The 13,845-nt window shown below is 38.8% G+C and overlaps 1 protein-coding gene across 3 annotated transcripts in view; it reads left to right on the top strand.

The window, feature by feature from the left end:
• YEATS2 (YEATS domain containing 2) overlaps nt 1-13,845 on the top strand; it is a 39,511-nt gene that overhangs the window by 13,656 nt on the left and 12,010 nt on the right. The window contains exons 11-17 of one of the 3 annotated variants that reach the window (XM_063442356.1): nt 1,493-1,717; nt 4,265-4,368; nt 5,303-5,407; nt 6,175-6,330; nt 6,424-6,676; nt 7,985-8,146; nt 11,285-11,394. In XM_063442356.1, the coding sequence (XP_063298426.1) occupies nt 1,493-1,717; nt 4,265-4,368; nt 5,303-5,407; nt 6,175-6,330; nt 6,424-6,676; nt 7,985-8,146; nt 11,285-11,394 (1,115 nt within the window). Of the gene's footprint in view, nt 1-1,492; nt 1,718-4,264; nt 4,369-5,299; nt 5,408-6,174; nt 6,331-6,423; nt 6,677-7,984; nt 8,147-11,284; nt 11,395-13,845 lie in introns of all 3 variants that reach the window. The other 2 variants (XM_063442355.1, XM_063442357.1) reach the window with 2 other exon arrangements.

The raw sequence follows: 13,845 nt of genomic DNA, 5'->3' as shown, positions 1-13,845 counted from the left end.
AATATCTTTTATTATGTAAAAGCGTGTTCCCTTCTTATGTTTTCCATACAGTGTAAGAAAAGAGCCCTGGTTAAACGACCACTATAGGCACCCAGACCACTTCAGCTCAATAAAGCGGTCTGGGTGCCAGGTCCCCCTAATTTTAACCCTGCCGCTGAAAACATAGTTTCAGAGAAACTGCTATGTTTACACTGCAGGGTTAATCCAGTCTTTAGTGGCTGTCTCCCTGACAGCCACTAGATGCGCTTCCGTGATTTACAGAGAGTAAATCACACTTATTTGACGCTGGACGTCCTCACGAAGTCCAGCGTCAAATAAGATCCCCATAGGAATGCATTAAGTAATGCTCTCCTACGGGCGGGTTTGAATGCGCATGTGCCTCTGGTTGCGCATTTCGGCTCCACTCGGGAGCTGAGGTCGGCGGGGGAGGAGAGGTCACCAGTGCCGAGGGAGCCTGGCGCTGGATTAAGGTAATCAGCTGGAGGGGTTTTAACCCCTTCAGTGCCAAGGGAGGGGGGCAATCCAAGGACCTGTAGTGCCAGTAAAAGAAAGATTCTTAAAATTAAAGTTGAATTTCTATTCTGTCTTATTTTTTTTTATTTATGTTTTTTATTGCTAGAGCACTCTTTTAATTTTGTTTGAAAAAATATGTTGAGAGCATTTCCAAAATGTAGATTGTGAACAGTTATGCATGCAGATCATTTCTGCGTGTATTATGACAATGGCACATGAGAGGATCTGTGTTTGTTTGTTTATTTTTTTAATGCAAACATGTGAGTGATGTGCTTTCTATTACTTAGTAAGGCATACAACTATCACAGTCTTGGCCAGAATGACTTGGTAAATAAAATCCGTTGATATTTTGAGTAGGAGGAAATGTTTGTTAAATCTTAGTGCACTGTCCCAATACCTGATTATTTGGCAGTTTTATGTTGGCACAAGCTAGGTGTAGGTACTATAACCAAATGTAAGCCTTCCAGTTTAGCTGCACCTAATCGATATGGCACCACATGGATCAAACCGTCTTCTGTGATAATATTTACTAATTGTTATCAAGTTACAGAATGTGTTCTATTCACTAAACACCAAATTTTAGTGAATTGAAAACCGAGTTGCATGTTAAAATGTGACTGCTACGAGTTTTACAAATCCGCTACGTTTGCTTGAAATTAGCATTGCGGTTTAATGTGGTCTTCCTTCTCCCTTTTTTTTTTTTTTTTTTTTTTTAAAAAAGATCGGGCAAATAGTTACATTGTTACACCTCATGCTAGTATTCAACATCCTGCTACTTAAGTTTATTTGTGTCAATTGATTTCGATCGTTTCCATATGGAAATAGTGTGTGTGTGTGTGTGTGTGTGTGTGTGTGTGCATGCATGCATATTATATATTTTTTTTAAACATAACCATTCAAAGGACATAAAAACTTCCCATATATTTTTTTTGTTTGTTTGTTTTTTTCTTTTCATGGAACATCTTTCTGTTTTTACTAGGATTCAACATGGCCCCTGAATCAACCTTTTGTCCCCATCCTTCATCACTTGAGCGCACACCAACCAAAATGACCCAGAGGTTCACGTTTGGTGCTCATGGCAGCACGGCTTTCCAGCCTATCACGGCTAGTTGCAAGATTGTGGCACAGGGGCAGGCATCTAGTTTAGCAGAGTCACCTGGGAAATCATTCCAGCCAATCACCATGAGCTGCAAGATTGTGTCAGGTAGTGCTTTCATATAGCATCACCAGTCTGACTGTATGATTGTTGACATTTCAAAACATCAGTGTTCTGTCCCTTTTGTTGCACACACATGTTTTCACATCATATCATGCGTAGGTAGTGATTTCATACACATTACATTTTATGTTATTATTGTAACACCATCAACATTCTTTGTATAGATCCCTACAGTTAATTTGTCTCATCCAGGAGGTTCTCATCTGGAATTAAAGAAAAACTATAGGCACACAGACCATTACTTCTCAATGAAGCGGTCTGTGTGTTACGTCACGGTCTGTTTAACCCTACAATGAAAAACATTGCTGTTTCGTATGAACGATAATGTTTACATTGCCGGGCTTAAATGCCTCTAAAGGATGTTACTCTTACAGCCACTAAAGGCGCTTCCTCCAAAAGAGTCAAGTAAAAATCTATTTGTAGAGACCAAACAATCCAGAAAAATACACACAGTGCTCTGTGAAAATATAGGCGCTTAAAGGAACACTATAGTAACCTAAATTACTTTAACTAAATAAAGCAGTTTTAGTGTATAGATCATTCCACTGCAATTTCACTGCTCAATTCACTGTCATTTAGGAGTTAAATCACTTTGTTTCTGTTTATACAGCCCTAGCCACACCTCCCCTGGCTATGATTGACAGAGCCTGCATGAAAAAAAAAATCTGGTTTCACTTTCAAAAAGATGTAATTTACCTTAAATAATTGTATCTCAATCTCTAAATTGCACTTTAATCACATACAGGAGGCTCTTGCAGGGTCTAGCAAGCTATTAACATAGCAGGGGATAAGAAAATCTTAATTAAACAGAACTTGCAATAAAGAAAGCCTAAATAGGGCTCTCTTTACAGGAAGTGTTTATGGAAGGCTGTGCAAGTCACATTCAAGGAGGTGTGACTAGGGTTCATAAACAAAGGGATTTAACTCCTAAATGGCAGAGGATTGAGCAGTGAGGCTGCAGGGGCATGTTCTATACACCAAAACTGCTTCATTAAGCTAAAGTTGTTCAGGTGACTATAGTGTCCCTTTAAATATAATTGCTCTAATACTGTAAATGCACACGCTGCTTCACTTGGGATGGATACCTCCATACTCCACCCCAAAGTGAAAACAAACAATCAAACACAGGTGTACTAGACACCAACCAAAGCAGTGGAGCATGTAAGGCGTACTACAAAATACACCTACCCTTGTTCAGGGACGTGGGAATGTAGCTAGGAAAGGGAGAGAAAATGAGGCTAATAGTGTAAATTTGTAGTCTAAAGTTATCCAATGGTCCAACTCACATGGAAATGAGCCTTCCAGGACAGGCTTAGATCGTATGGGCGGAAGTGTACTGAGTGACACAATCCCTTCTCCTGTTCATTCAGATGGTGTATATTAAATAAATAAAAGGGAAACCAGTGGACTTCTGGTGTAGTATATTAGTATTATTAATATAATTACTTGCACAAAACGTTAGCTTTTTTTTTTTTAATTATTTTTTTTAATTTTAGTTATGTTTTATATATATTAGATCTGCACATATGCTAATCAATAGACCAATAGGTTAGAACTTAATCACAGGCCTGGGTTTCTACATTCTAAAAATTGATTTTTATTTGAGTCTCAATACCACATTACTCGAATGTTCATCTACTGTAGGTACATCAATATCCTTTGACTCTCTCACAAAATATTGACACACACACACACACTCTTTAGTTTAGAACATCTCCTTGCCATTGTTTCTCCTAACCATTTCCATTTGAACAGCAGGACTTACAGTTGACTGGGAATACTCTGGTAGGGCAGACATTTGATAAACTTACTTGGAAAGATGGCATCCTATGATTGTCACTGTGCTCTGCAGGGTGTACCCTTCTCCTGCCAATGTTTGTGAAAACAAAAGGGAATTGGGGGCACACCCGGAACATGCATCTTGCAGTAATGGTGCTGCCATAGTGACCAAAATGTATACACAATACAGATCAAGGAACAGCGCACACAAAAAATACATTTCTAAATTCTAAAAAGATACTTAAAACCGGCTATCTCAGCAAACAAACATGGAGATTCAGTTCCACCATATGGCATATTGTGTTAAGCCCACCACTACTTCACAGTACCCCAATATCATTGGGTCCTACACTTATTCAAAATGTGGGAGACAAATCAATTAGTGCTAAATAAGCGGAAGTGTATTTAAATCTGTTTGTAAGAGCATTGTGAATATGTACAATACAAAATTATGTGATTAATGCAAAAATATTCAGTGTCCAAACTAGACCGTTAAAGTGAGTGCGTTTATGTATATACTCACAATCCAAGTTATATTTCTACTCAATGAAAATTGTAATTAAAGTGACATTACTATCAAAACCTCCTTAGATATATACCTGTGGTCACCTCCAAAGGGGCCTCTGAAGCTGGGTGCTTATTCCCAAAGAGTCATAGTAAAAACCAAAGGGAATTGGATATTTGTCACATCATTGTAATAGAATGGAGTTTGTACATATTTAACAAAATGGCAATGCTTTACTTGACTTACAGGAAGTCCTACACGTAAACACTCCAATGTATCGCAGTCTGCTAGCGGCACACGCTCGCCGCTTCTTAAGGTTCATGGGGGAAGTTTACTGCAATCGTCAATAAAGGTAAGATGTTACAGCGTTTTTCTGCCAATAGTTTGATAGTAGATAGTTAAAGCAAAATAATTAATTAAATCAGACGTGAATTTTAGGTCTATAAATGATCAAATGGGTGAAAAGGCATATGCCTGAGTGTGCATGTACTGGAAATGGTAATAACATTTTATATAATGCGTTCACTTGTATGGTGTGTATGAGGTGCAAATGCTCATTCTTATATTTTTTTTTTTTTTTTTTCTTCTCTAAAATTTCAACCAGCTTCCATTGTTGGAAATGAAACAGTTTCATACTTATCGATATTTTCTTTACCCGGTAATGGGCCGTGGCAGCACTTCTCCTGGGTTAACTCCTCCCACCGCTTGGTTTCCTGCAGTGAAATAGACCAGCCAGGGCTGTCAGTGGCTGATCTATCTACATACTCTATTGAAGGAACACTATAGTAACAGCAATACAAACATGAATTCCTGCCACTATAGCTGTTAAAAACACAGTTTAGATTCCCAGCCCTCCTGTAAGAAATGTAAAAGGGGATTTTACTCACCTTTATTCTAGCACTGCGCAGGTGTTTCGCACCTGGCTCCGCCCCTACTTTGCCTCTTTGGCTGAGATTATCAAAATTGGCAATGCTTTTTTTTTTTTTTTGACTTTTTTTTTAAATTTCTCATAAAGATACATTGACTCAGACTGTGGAGACGCTGAATACCAGTGCAGGAAGTACTTCTAGTGGCCATCTGAGTGACTGTCACTAGAGGTGTTACAAAGCAGTAATTTAAAGACACTGTAAATGTCAGCAAGGACAGACGCATACACACCAGAATGACTACATTAAGCTGTATTTGTTTTGGTGACTATAGTGTCCCTTTAGAATGGTAAGGCCTGGCAATAGGGTTGTGTTTGTTTCTTGTGTTTTTTTGTTTAATTGCGGTGTTCCTGTTAGCAGGAGGAGTCTATGTTTGCTGCAATGCCACCGCTTTGCCCCATTGGAAGTCATGCTAAGGCACAGAGTCCTAAGACGGTCACTGGAGGACTTGGAGCTTTTACAAAGGTAAATATATGATGTGCATTATAAAACAGAACCTAACACTTGAGATTTTTGAATAAACCAAATGCAAAAAGTTAGGTGTGGATTGGTTTTATTGTGTTTGTTTTATCATGCCATTAAAAGAGTGTCCAAGCACACAGCATATCAAATGGCATGTATTATCAAATGGTATTATCAGCTACACAAGTATGGGGCGATGATGTTGGGATTGCATGCTGTGAAAGACAGTGCAGTGTACACTTTTCTCTACTGCACTTCTCATCCTAGTAGGCATTTCAGTCATATTTATTCAGGTTGTGGAATGAGGAAGTGGCAATTCCGCTTAAATTAAAAGAATATATGCACGATTTTGTTTCGTATGTAACGTAAATGCCAAATTTGATGTCGTTCACAGGATCTGTAAATGAAAAGGCTGTGATTTCAATATTTGTGTCATTTTTCTCTTTTACTGGAAACATTTTATGACTTTGGAGCTTACATATAATCATACAGAACATAGAATATGATCTTAGCAGTATTGCATTATTAGGAAAAACATTAAATATATTGTCACATCTGTATCAGAGTTATTGCTGGAGCCTCCGCTATTGTGTGCTCCCTGTAAATCTGAGACCGTATGTGGGAGTAACAATGTGCCTATTTCTGACGGTTTCCTCACATCAGCACTGCTGCAACACTTTTTTTGAACTCCTTATCAAAGCAATTCTGCTTGAAAACCTTCACAAAATTCATGGAAATGTCCCTTCTAACATAGAAAATGTCCTATTCAGGTGATCATAAAACAAGAACCCATTGATCCTTCTCAGCAGCAGCAAGAGACCCCTTCAACATCTCAACCGTCTCTGCAGCAGGTCGTAACTGTGAAGGGCAATCATATGATTGCAGTGTCCCCCCAGAAGAACATAAGCACCCCAGAGGGTTCCAAGGTAACTACACACAATGACAAAGCAGGCCTCAACTGTTTTGATCCATATATGAATTCCCATTCAGAACATTCCGCATCTTCCCATTTGTTTCAGATTGTTGGAATCCCAGTGGGCTCGACAGTTCAGGCAGCCATTAAGCCATCTGTAACTATTAGTGGTGGCCAAATCCTAGTTGCCAAGACCAATCCATCTGCCTCCAAAGTGGTTGGGCAGAAGCAGATGGTTGCTCAGGGAGTGGCAAAGGCTGTGGTAAGCGGTGGGAGTGTTACAGCCCAAGCCCTTGGAAGCCTATCAAAAGCACAGGTGTCGTCGGCTGCATCGGCAAAACCTGGATCCCAAGGCTCTGGTAATAAAACACAAAATATCTTATACTTGTAATAGGTGATGATGGTAAAAAGCACCGATTAATCTCTCTCTAGCGCTGCCTCGACTCCTCTGCACTCTCATTAGAACACTATTGCTTATTGACCACATTTAGCGCGCCGTATTACCAGCTGATTATTTTGGTCCATAACACTCATTGACTATGTTTGACTGGCAAAACTGTAGAATTACCCTGATATCCTGTATATTTTGTGTCCATGCACTGGACAGATAATGCATTAAAATGCTAAAAAAAATAAAAATGAAGTTGCTCACCTACAGATTCCCTTGCCTGCAGTAGCCCCCTCATAAGGAAGAGTAACAAAACCCCATAAACCCCATGCACAGCATAAGCTATAGGATAAGTAGTTTATCCCCAAGAGCAGTTCCACTGAACACAGAAAGCTTGGAGAAAATGAGTCTCGTTCCTGTCTGCCTGATTGGCTCTGAGAGACTAGCTTAGATATGTTATTTTTACAAATCACCGCAGTGCTGAGAAGAGGCTCAGGGTGCTCTATGCTCCTTTTTTTTCTCAATTATGTAAAGTGTCGCTGGAACTTTTACGTTAAAATAAAGTGTATATTTAAGAACTTTTTTAGCCTTTCATGACAAGTGACCAGACACCTTCTATCTGAATTTTTCTCCATTTCTAATTTTGCCAATGATGATATTATTATTATTGTTGTTGTTATTATTTTTATGGTCCTCCATCTTCCACAAAATACTGATGGCACTGAGCTGCCTACAGCTTCAACTATTGTGCTCTTACACCCCCTGTGCCCCTCCAGGACAAAATGGAATGAATGACTTTTCACATCATATGTGTTTCATTTTTGTTGTGTTAAACAATCATTCCCTTTGTATATTCTATACATATCAAACCTGTAGAATACTTAGGATTTACATAAAGGAGAGCTTATATTGCTTAGAGTCCATGGGTCTCTATAAGTGAACAGGTGATAAAATAAATGTCCTTTATATCAATAGAATCCTCCCAAACAGCATGGTGAAGGTTTGTTGTATTCGGGATGTGAAGGCTGTCCACCTTGTGGTGTTCAATTTTTGCAGAGATTAGTCTTTAAAATTAGTTAGAAAAGGTTGAGATCTGCATTTTCATTAATTTTACCACTGAAGAACTAAAATGGATTTTTCATAAAACAGCCATGTGTGGCAAATTGACCAGTCGTTTCTAAAGAATGTCCGAATTGGGGGTGGGAGGGCTTGTCATCATAAATTCTAATGAAATTGCTAAGCAGATGATGATTTTTTTTTTGTTGTTGTTTATTTTAAGTAATGGCGACTCTACAACTGCCAGCCACAAACATTGCAAACCTTGCTAATCTACCTCCTGGCACCAAACTGTACCTCACAACAAACAGCAAGAATCCATCAGGCAAAGGAAAATTGCTGCTTATCCCCCAGGGGGCGATCCTGAGAGCTGCAAGCACAGCAAGTAAGTGGAACCGGGATACTACAAGAACCGTTATTAACCTACGTACAGTTACCTATTCCAACATAAAGATTTTAGGGAAATGGTAACTGTTGTAATTTGTTAAAACTGGTAGTATTTAAAATGGAGTCTTCAGAGACTTAATTCCTCTACTTGATCAGTTGTTATATACAAACCATTTGGAACTTTAATACGAATCACAATGAAATACTGTTATTGATAATGATAATGATTGTGTTATTAAACTAGCAACTGAAAAGATGTGCAATGGGCTTACGCTAACATAAATAGTGACTTTGCTTTGCGGAGTATAGTGGTTCTGAACTCCTGTGTTGGACATAGAAGACTCTCGTCTTTGTTTGTTGGACAGGGACGTTATAATCCTTAGAGGATAGATTGTTTAGTGTAGCAGCACTGCTTCCCAAGTTTTACACTGGAAGATACCGAATGGGGGTGTCTTGTAAGATTTGTTATGGTTTTATTACTATCTTACAAATGGAAAAAATGGGTCACAGCTAATTTTAAAACTGAAAAATGAGTCCCATTCAGTGTCTTATATGTAAAGATTAGTGTTGTGTATATAATTCCTTATAACTTTAGATTTTCGTTGTGTTTCTCTTTTTCCGGTTTAAAACTTTATTCATTGGCTCAGGCACCAAGTGTAGTGGTGTTGTGGAGACAGGCTCAGGCACCAAGTGTAGTGGTGTTGTGGAGACAGGCTCAGGCACCAAGTGTAGTGGTGTTGTGGAGACAGGCTCAGGCACAGAGTGTAGTGGTGTTGTGGAGACAGGCTTTGGCACAGAGTATAGTGGTGTTGTGGAGACGAGCTTTGGCACAGAGTATAGTGGTGTTGTGGAGACAGGCTCAGACACGGAGGGTAGTGGTGTTGTGGAGACGAGCTTTGGCACAGAGTATAGTGGTGTTGTGGAGACAGGCTTGGAGACTATGGTGAGGCCTGATAGAAAGCAGTTGTTGTTGGGGGATTCTATCATAAGAGGTGTGGAGCTTAATGTGGATAAGTATACAATACAAAATATCACCCTTATAATTCACAAGTGGAAGGACGTGTAGTGGAGAGGTAAAAACAAACACATATGCTTTACCTATATAGTATTCCCCACACTGTAGAATCAGACAAAATAGGACTCCTTCCAGTCCTCTCAACAAATATATTCAAAATATTTGATCTACAGTAGGAAGAAAATAAAGATCATAGTGTACTACCTAAAATATATCCTTAAGTGGTGTTCAAGGTTACACTCACAAAGTTTGATTGAAGGCACATCAATGGTTAAAGTTGACAGGAAATCTTCCCCACGTTAATGGGCATGTAGGAGAGAGAAAGTGAATACTAATAAGTGCAGACTAATAATATCCTGGCAGTGCGCTTATAATTGTTTTTAATTAAAATAAACCTAGAACAAACATAAATTTTATTTTTTGGAGAGATATAGATCTATATATATCATCTATCTATCTATTTTTTTTTTGTGTGTGTGTGTGCGCGCACACACAGAATATTTGATAGAGGGGTGATTATTTCAGATGACTTAAAGGTAGGCAGACAATGTAATGGAGCAGCAGGAAATGCTAGCAGAATGCTTGGTTGTATAGGGAGAGGTATTAGCAGTAGCAAGAGGGAAGTGCTCATGCCATTGTAGAGAACACTGGTGAGACCTCACTTGGAGTATTGTACGCAGTACTGTAGACCGTATCTTCAGAAGGATATTGAAACCTTAGAGAGAGTTCAGAGAACGGCGACTAAACTGGTTCATGGATTGCAGGATAAAACTTACAAGGAAAGGTTAAAGGATCTTAACATGTATAGCTTGGAGGAAAGACGAGACAGGGGGGATATGATAGAAACATTTAAATACATAAAGGGAATCAACACAGTAAAGGAGGAGACTATATTTAAAAGAAGAAAAACTACCACAACAAGAGGACATAGTCTTAAATTAGAGGGGCAAGGGTTTAAAAATATCACTTTGCTGGGAAATATACAAAACAAAGGAAACGGTGCTAGAGAAACCAATACTAAAAACCTAAGGTAGGGTTCCCTCTAAGCCCTACTAGAATGAATAATACAGAATGTAAAGAAAAGGTTGCGCCAAAGACAAAAGTAGGTATTTAGAAGTATATCTAAAAAAAAGAGTCCAATATTGATGTCAAATTCAAAACACAAATAATACCAAAAAGAGTCCAAGAGCAAGTCTTGCCAGGGGGATAGCCAACAGTCTCACGGGGAGAATGTTCTCTGTAGAAGTCGGATGGAAACAACTTGAGGGATCCGTGTGGGAAAACAGAAAAAAGGTGAAAGTGCAGTAAGTTCAATACAAAAGTGGTCTAAAGGCAACACGGTCTAATGTAGTCCTACTCACGTTTAATAGAGCTATAAACCAGCTCTAGTATGAATGACATACAGCGGTACAATCCTCATTCATAGGATGCGTGATGAAATGTAAATATACAGAAGTTCGTGGACCATAAGGGTAAAAAAAGGAGACAACTAATAGTGCTCACAGTATAAAAAGATATAATAGGAGTATAATTTTCAAAGTGTGTACTCACATTTAATTGAGCAGGCGGACTGCTCAATGAGTCAGGCGAGAGTGGTATAATCCCCACCTATGATTTCTTTGGAGTAATACTGAACTGGAATAATAAAATCCGGATACCAAGCAGAGGCAGTAAAAAAATAAAATCGTAAAAAACAGTGATGAATAAAGTATAATGGCACAATTAGTGTAGTTAAAAGTAGCCAAAGTACCTTTATTAAACACAATATTAAAATATTTACATTACATTACTGAGAGGGTAGTGGATGTATAGAATAGCCTTCCAGCAGAAGTGGTAAAGATTAACACAGTGAAGGAGTTTAAGCATGGGTGGGATAGGCAAAAGGCTATCCTACCTATATGGTAAGGCCAGGGACTAATGAAAGTATTTAGAAAATTGGGCAGACTAGCTTGGCCGAATGGTTCTTATCTGCCGTCACTTTCTATGTTTCTATGATATTCTGGAAATCTTAGTGGTGTTTGCTATACAGTGAATACTTCTGATGTAACGTACAATGTCTGGAAGAAATCATGTCTCCAGTGTGTGCTATCTGTTGTGAAATATGCCCTTGTATTCTTTTAGATCTCCAGTCAGGGATGTCTTCTGGAAGCACGTCTGGAACTGGGACTGGTAGCAGTGGGCTACCTCAGCACCTTACCTACACGTCCTATATTCTCAAACAAACACCACAGGTAAGCAGTGTGTCTGATCTCTGACACTGGTCCTTCTTGTAAGAAAAGCTGTAATATTAACTACTGAAAATAATGGCTTCCTTTTTTAATTTTTTTATATATATAACTTTTGATTGCAGAGGAACATAGTTCTCTACAACATATTACTCTAAGCTTTTGTCCGTTCTCAGAATTCTCATTCTTTCTTTTTTGCTTTAGAACATATTTCTCTGCCAAATACTCATCTGACCCATTTAATACCTGCAAATGGGCTGAAAATGATAGCCACCCCTTTCTCTTCAAAACAGTAAAGGAAGCTTCAAAGTTCTCTCACATGCCGCTTAGCGCTATATTAGCAATACAGAGGTTGCTATAAAACATTTTAAAAAAGTGATATAACTAGTATCTAGAGTGCATTATGCTCTAATGCAAACATTCGGTTTATTCTTTTGATATTTTCAGTAAGCTATACTGCTAGTATTGCCATCAGGGTCCTTACAAATACCTATGAAGCAAGGTATTAACCAATTTTATTTATCGGTGGTCACCGCATGTGATATAAATTGTATTATTTCTTTTATACTATTTGAAATACGGAATACTGTATATTGCATTTCATTCCCCAAATATTTCTATAAAGGATGAATGACTAGATGAAAAATAAAAATTGTGTACATTTTCATAGTTGTTTTGTATTGTTTTTTTTTTTTTTTGGTCTGAAAAGCACGTGATTGCAATGAAAATAGGTATTTACTTAAAGGAAAACTCCAGTTCCAGGAAAACAATCCGTTTTCCTGGCACTGCAGGTTCCCTCTCCATCCCACCCCCCAATCCCCAGTTGCTGAAGGGGTGAAAACCCCTTCAGTCACTTACCTGAGGCAGCGTCGATGTCCCTCGGCGCTGATTCCTCCTCCGCGCCGCTCCTCCTTCTGACTCCGTCGGCCGGTGGGCAAGACTGATCCCGCCCACCGGCCGAGGAGACCTAATGCGCATGCGCGGCAATGCCACACATTAGCGCTCCCCATAGGAAAGAATTGAAAAATAATTTCAATGCTTTCCTATAGGGAATTGAACGACGCTGGAGGTCCTCACACAGCGTGAGGACGTCCAGCGACGCTCTAGCAAATAAAATCTATCTATTAGTCAGGAAGTTCCCTCTAGTGGCTGTCTGGTAGACAGCCACTAGAGGTGGAGTTAACCCTGCAAGGTAATTATTGCAGTTTATAAAAAACTGCAATAATTACACTTGCAGGGTTAAGGGTAGTGGGAGCTGGCACCCAGACCACTCCAATGGGCAGAAGTGGCCCGGGTGCCTGGAGTGTCCCTTTAAATAAATGCATTACAAAATAATGCACTCAGAGGCTACACTACACGCAGTATTTTATTAAATAGTAAGCAAAAATGTAAATATATCTAGGACATTGCATAACTTTCGAAGGAGAATTGTCATCCTTATTTTTTTTTTATTTAAATTTTTTTTTTTTTTTTATGTTTATTGATTTTTTTTGTTGATTTTTTTCCCACTTTATTTGCTGAGCAGCCATGTTGGGTCATATTCTACTGTTATCTGGCCAACTTCTTTTGAACCTATCTTCCCTGCTGTGTGTGAACCTACAGCAGAAGGCAAGTTAGGCCATGTATAGCTTGAAGTATGAATATTTCTCAGTTTCGTTCCATTATTAAACTTATCAGGAGTGTATGCTCCGTAATAATTGCTTAACTTGCAAGAAAACTAGAGGAACAATGTTGAGGTCAGTTGCATCTTTAAAGGAACTCTGGAGATAAATATCGAAAACAGGGCAAAGTGCAAACTAATTATATTAGTTTGCATTTTACCAGAAGGCATGTGGGAGACGACTAAGTGGGTCAAAACATCTCCTTTAACCCCTTAAGGATACATGATTTAAATATTCCGTCATGATTCCCTTTTATTCCAAAAGTTGTGTCCTTAAGGGGTTAAACAGTAGAAGTACAGCATTGTAGAATTGTGTTTCATGGAAGTTTTTTTTTTTTTCTTTTTTCTTTTTCTTCATCGCCAGGTCCTTTAAACTGGCCAACTTGAGGACCTAGTTCTGAAAAGGTCTCACCTTGCAATGGGACAATAATTGTAAACATATATTGCCATGCAATGGTTTTAAAAACAAGATGAGTGTCTTAGTGTGTCCCTTTTATCAAAGAATGGACCTCAACCCAGTTCTAGAACTGTAGTAAAACTTCAAAATGGCTGGCTGTTTACCAGCTTAAAGAGCTTTTAAAGAATGAAGCATATTAGGGACCAGATTTGCCCAGAAACACTCACAGCGGTGATTACTATCAGAAAGACCCCTCCCAGACTGACGAGCCTCCGTCAGTCAAGATCATTCTAGGAGTTTTTCTCTTATTTCATAATTCTCTGCCGAGCTGAAGTTTATTGAATACGGAAGTAGTTCAAACAGTTCCACTTATCACAAATGGGTTGGGTAGAACTGCGGA

This window comes from Pelobates fuscus, chromosome 2 (assembly GCF_036172605.1).
Source record: "Pelobates fuscus isolate aPelFus1 chromosome 2, aPelFus1.pri, whole genome shotgun sequence".
Classification (NCBI taxonomy): Eukaryota; Metazoa; Chordata; class Amphibia; order Anura; family Pelobatidae; genus Pelobates; species Pelobates fuscus.
Note: the sequence above shows the minus strand (reverse complement) of the source record. Positions and strands in the feature narration are given on the sequence as shown.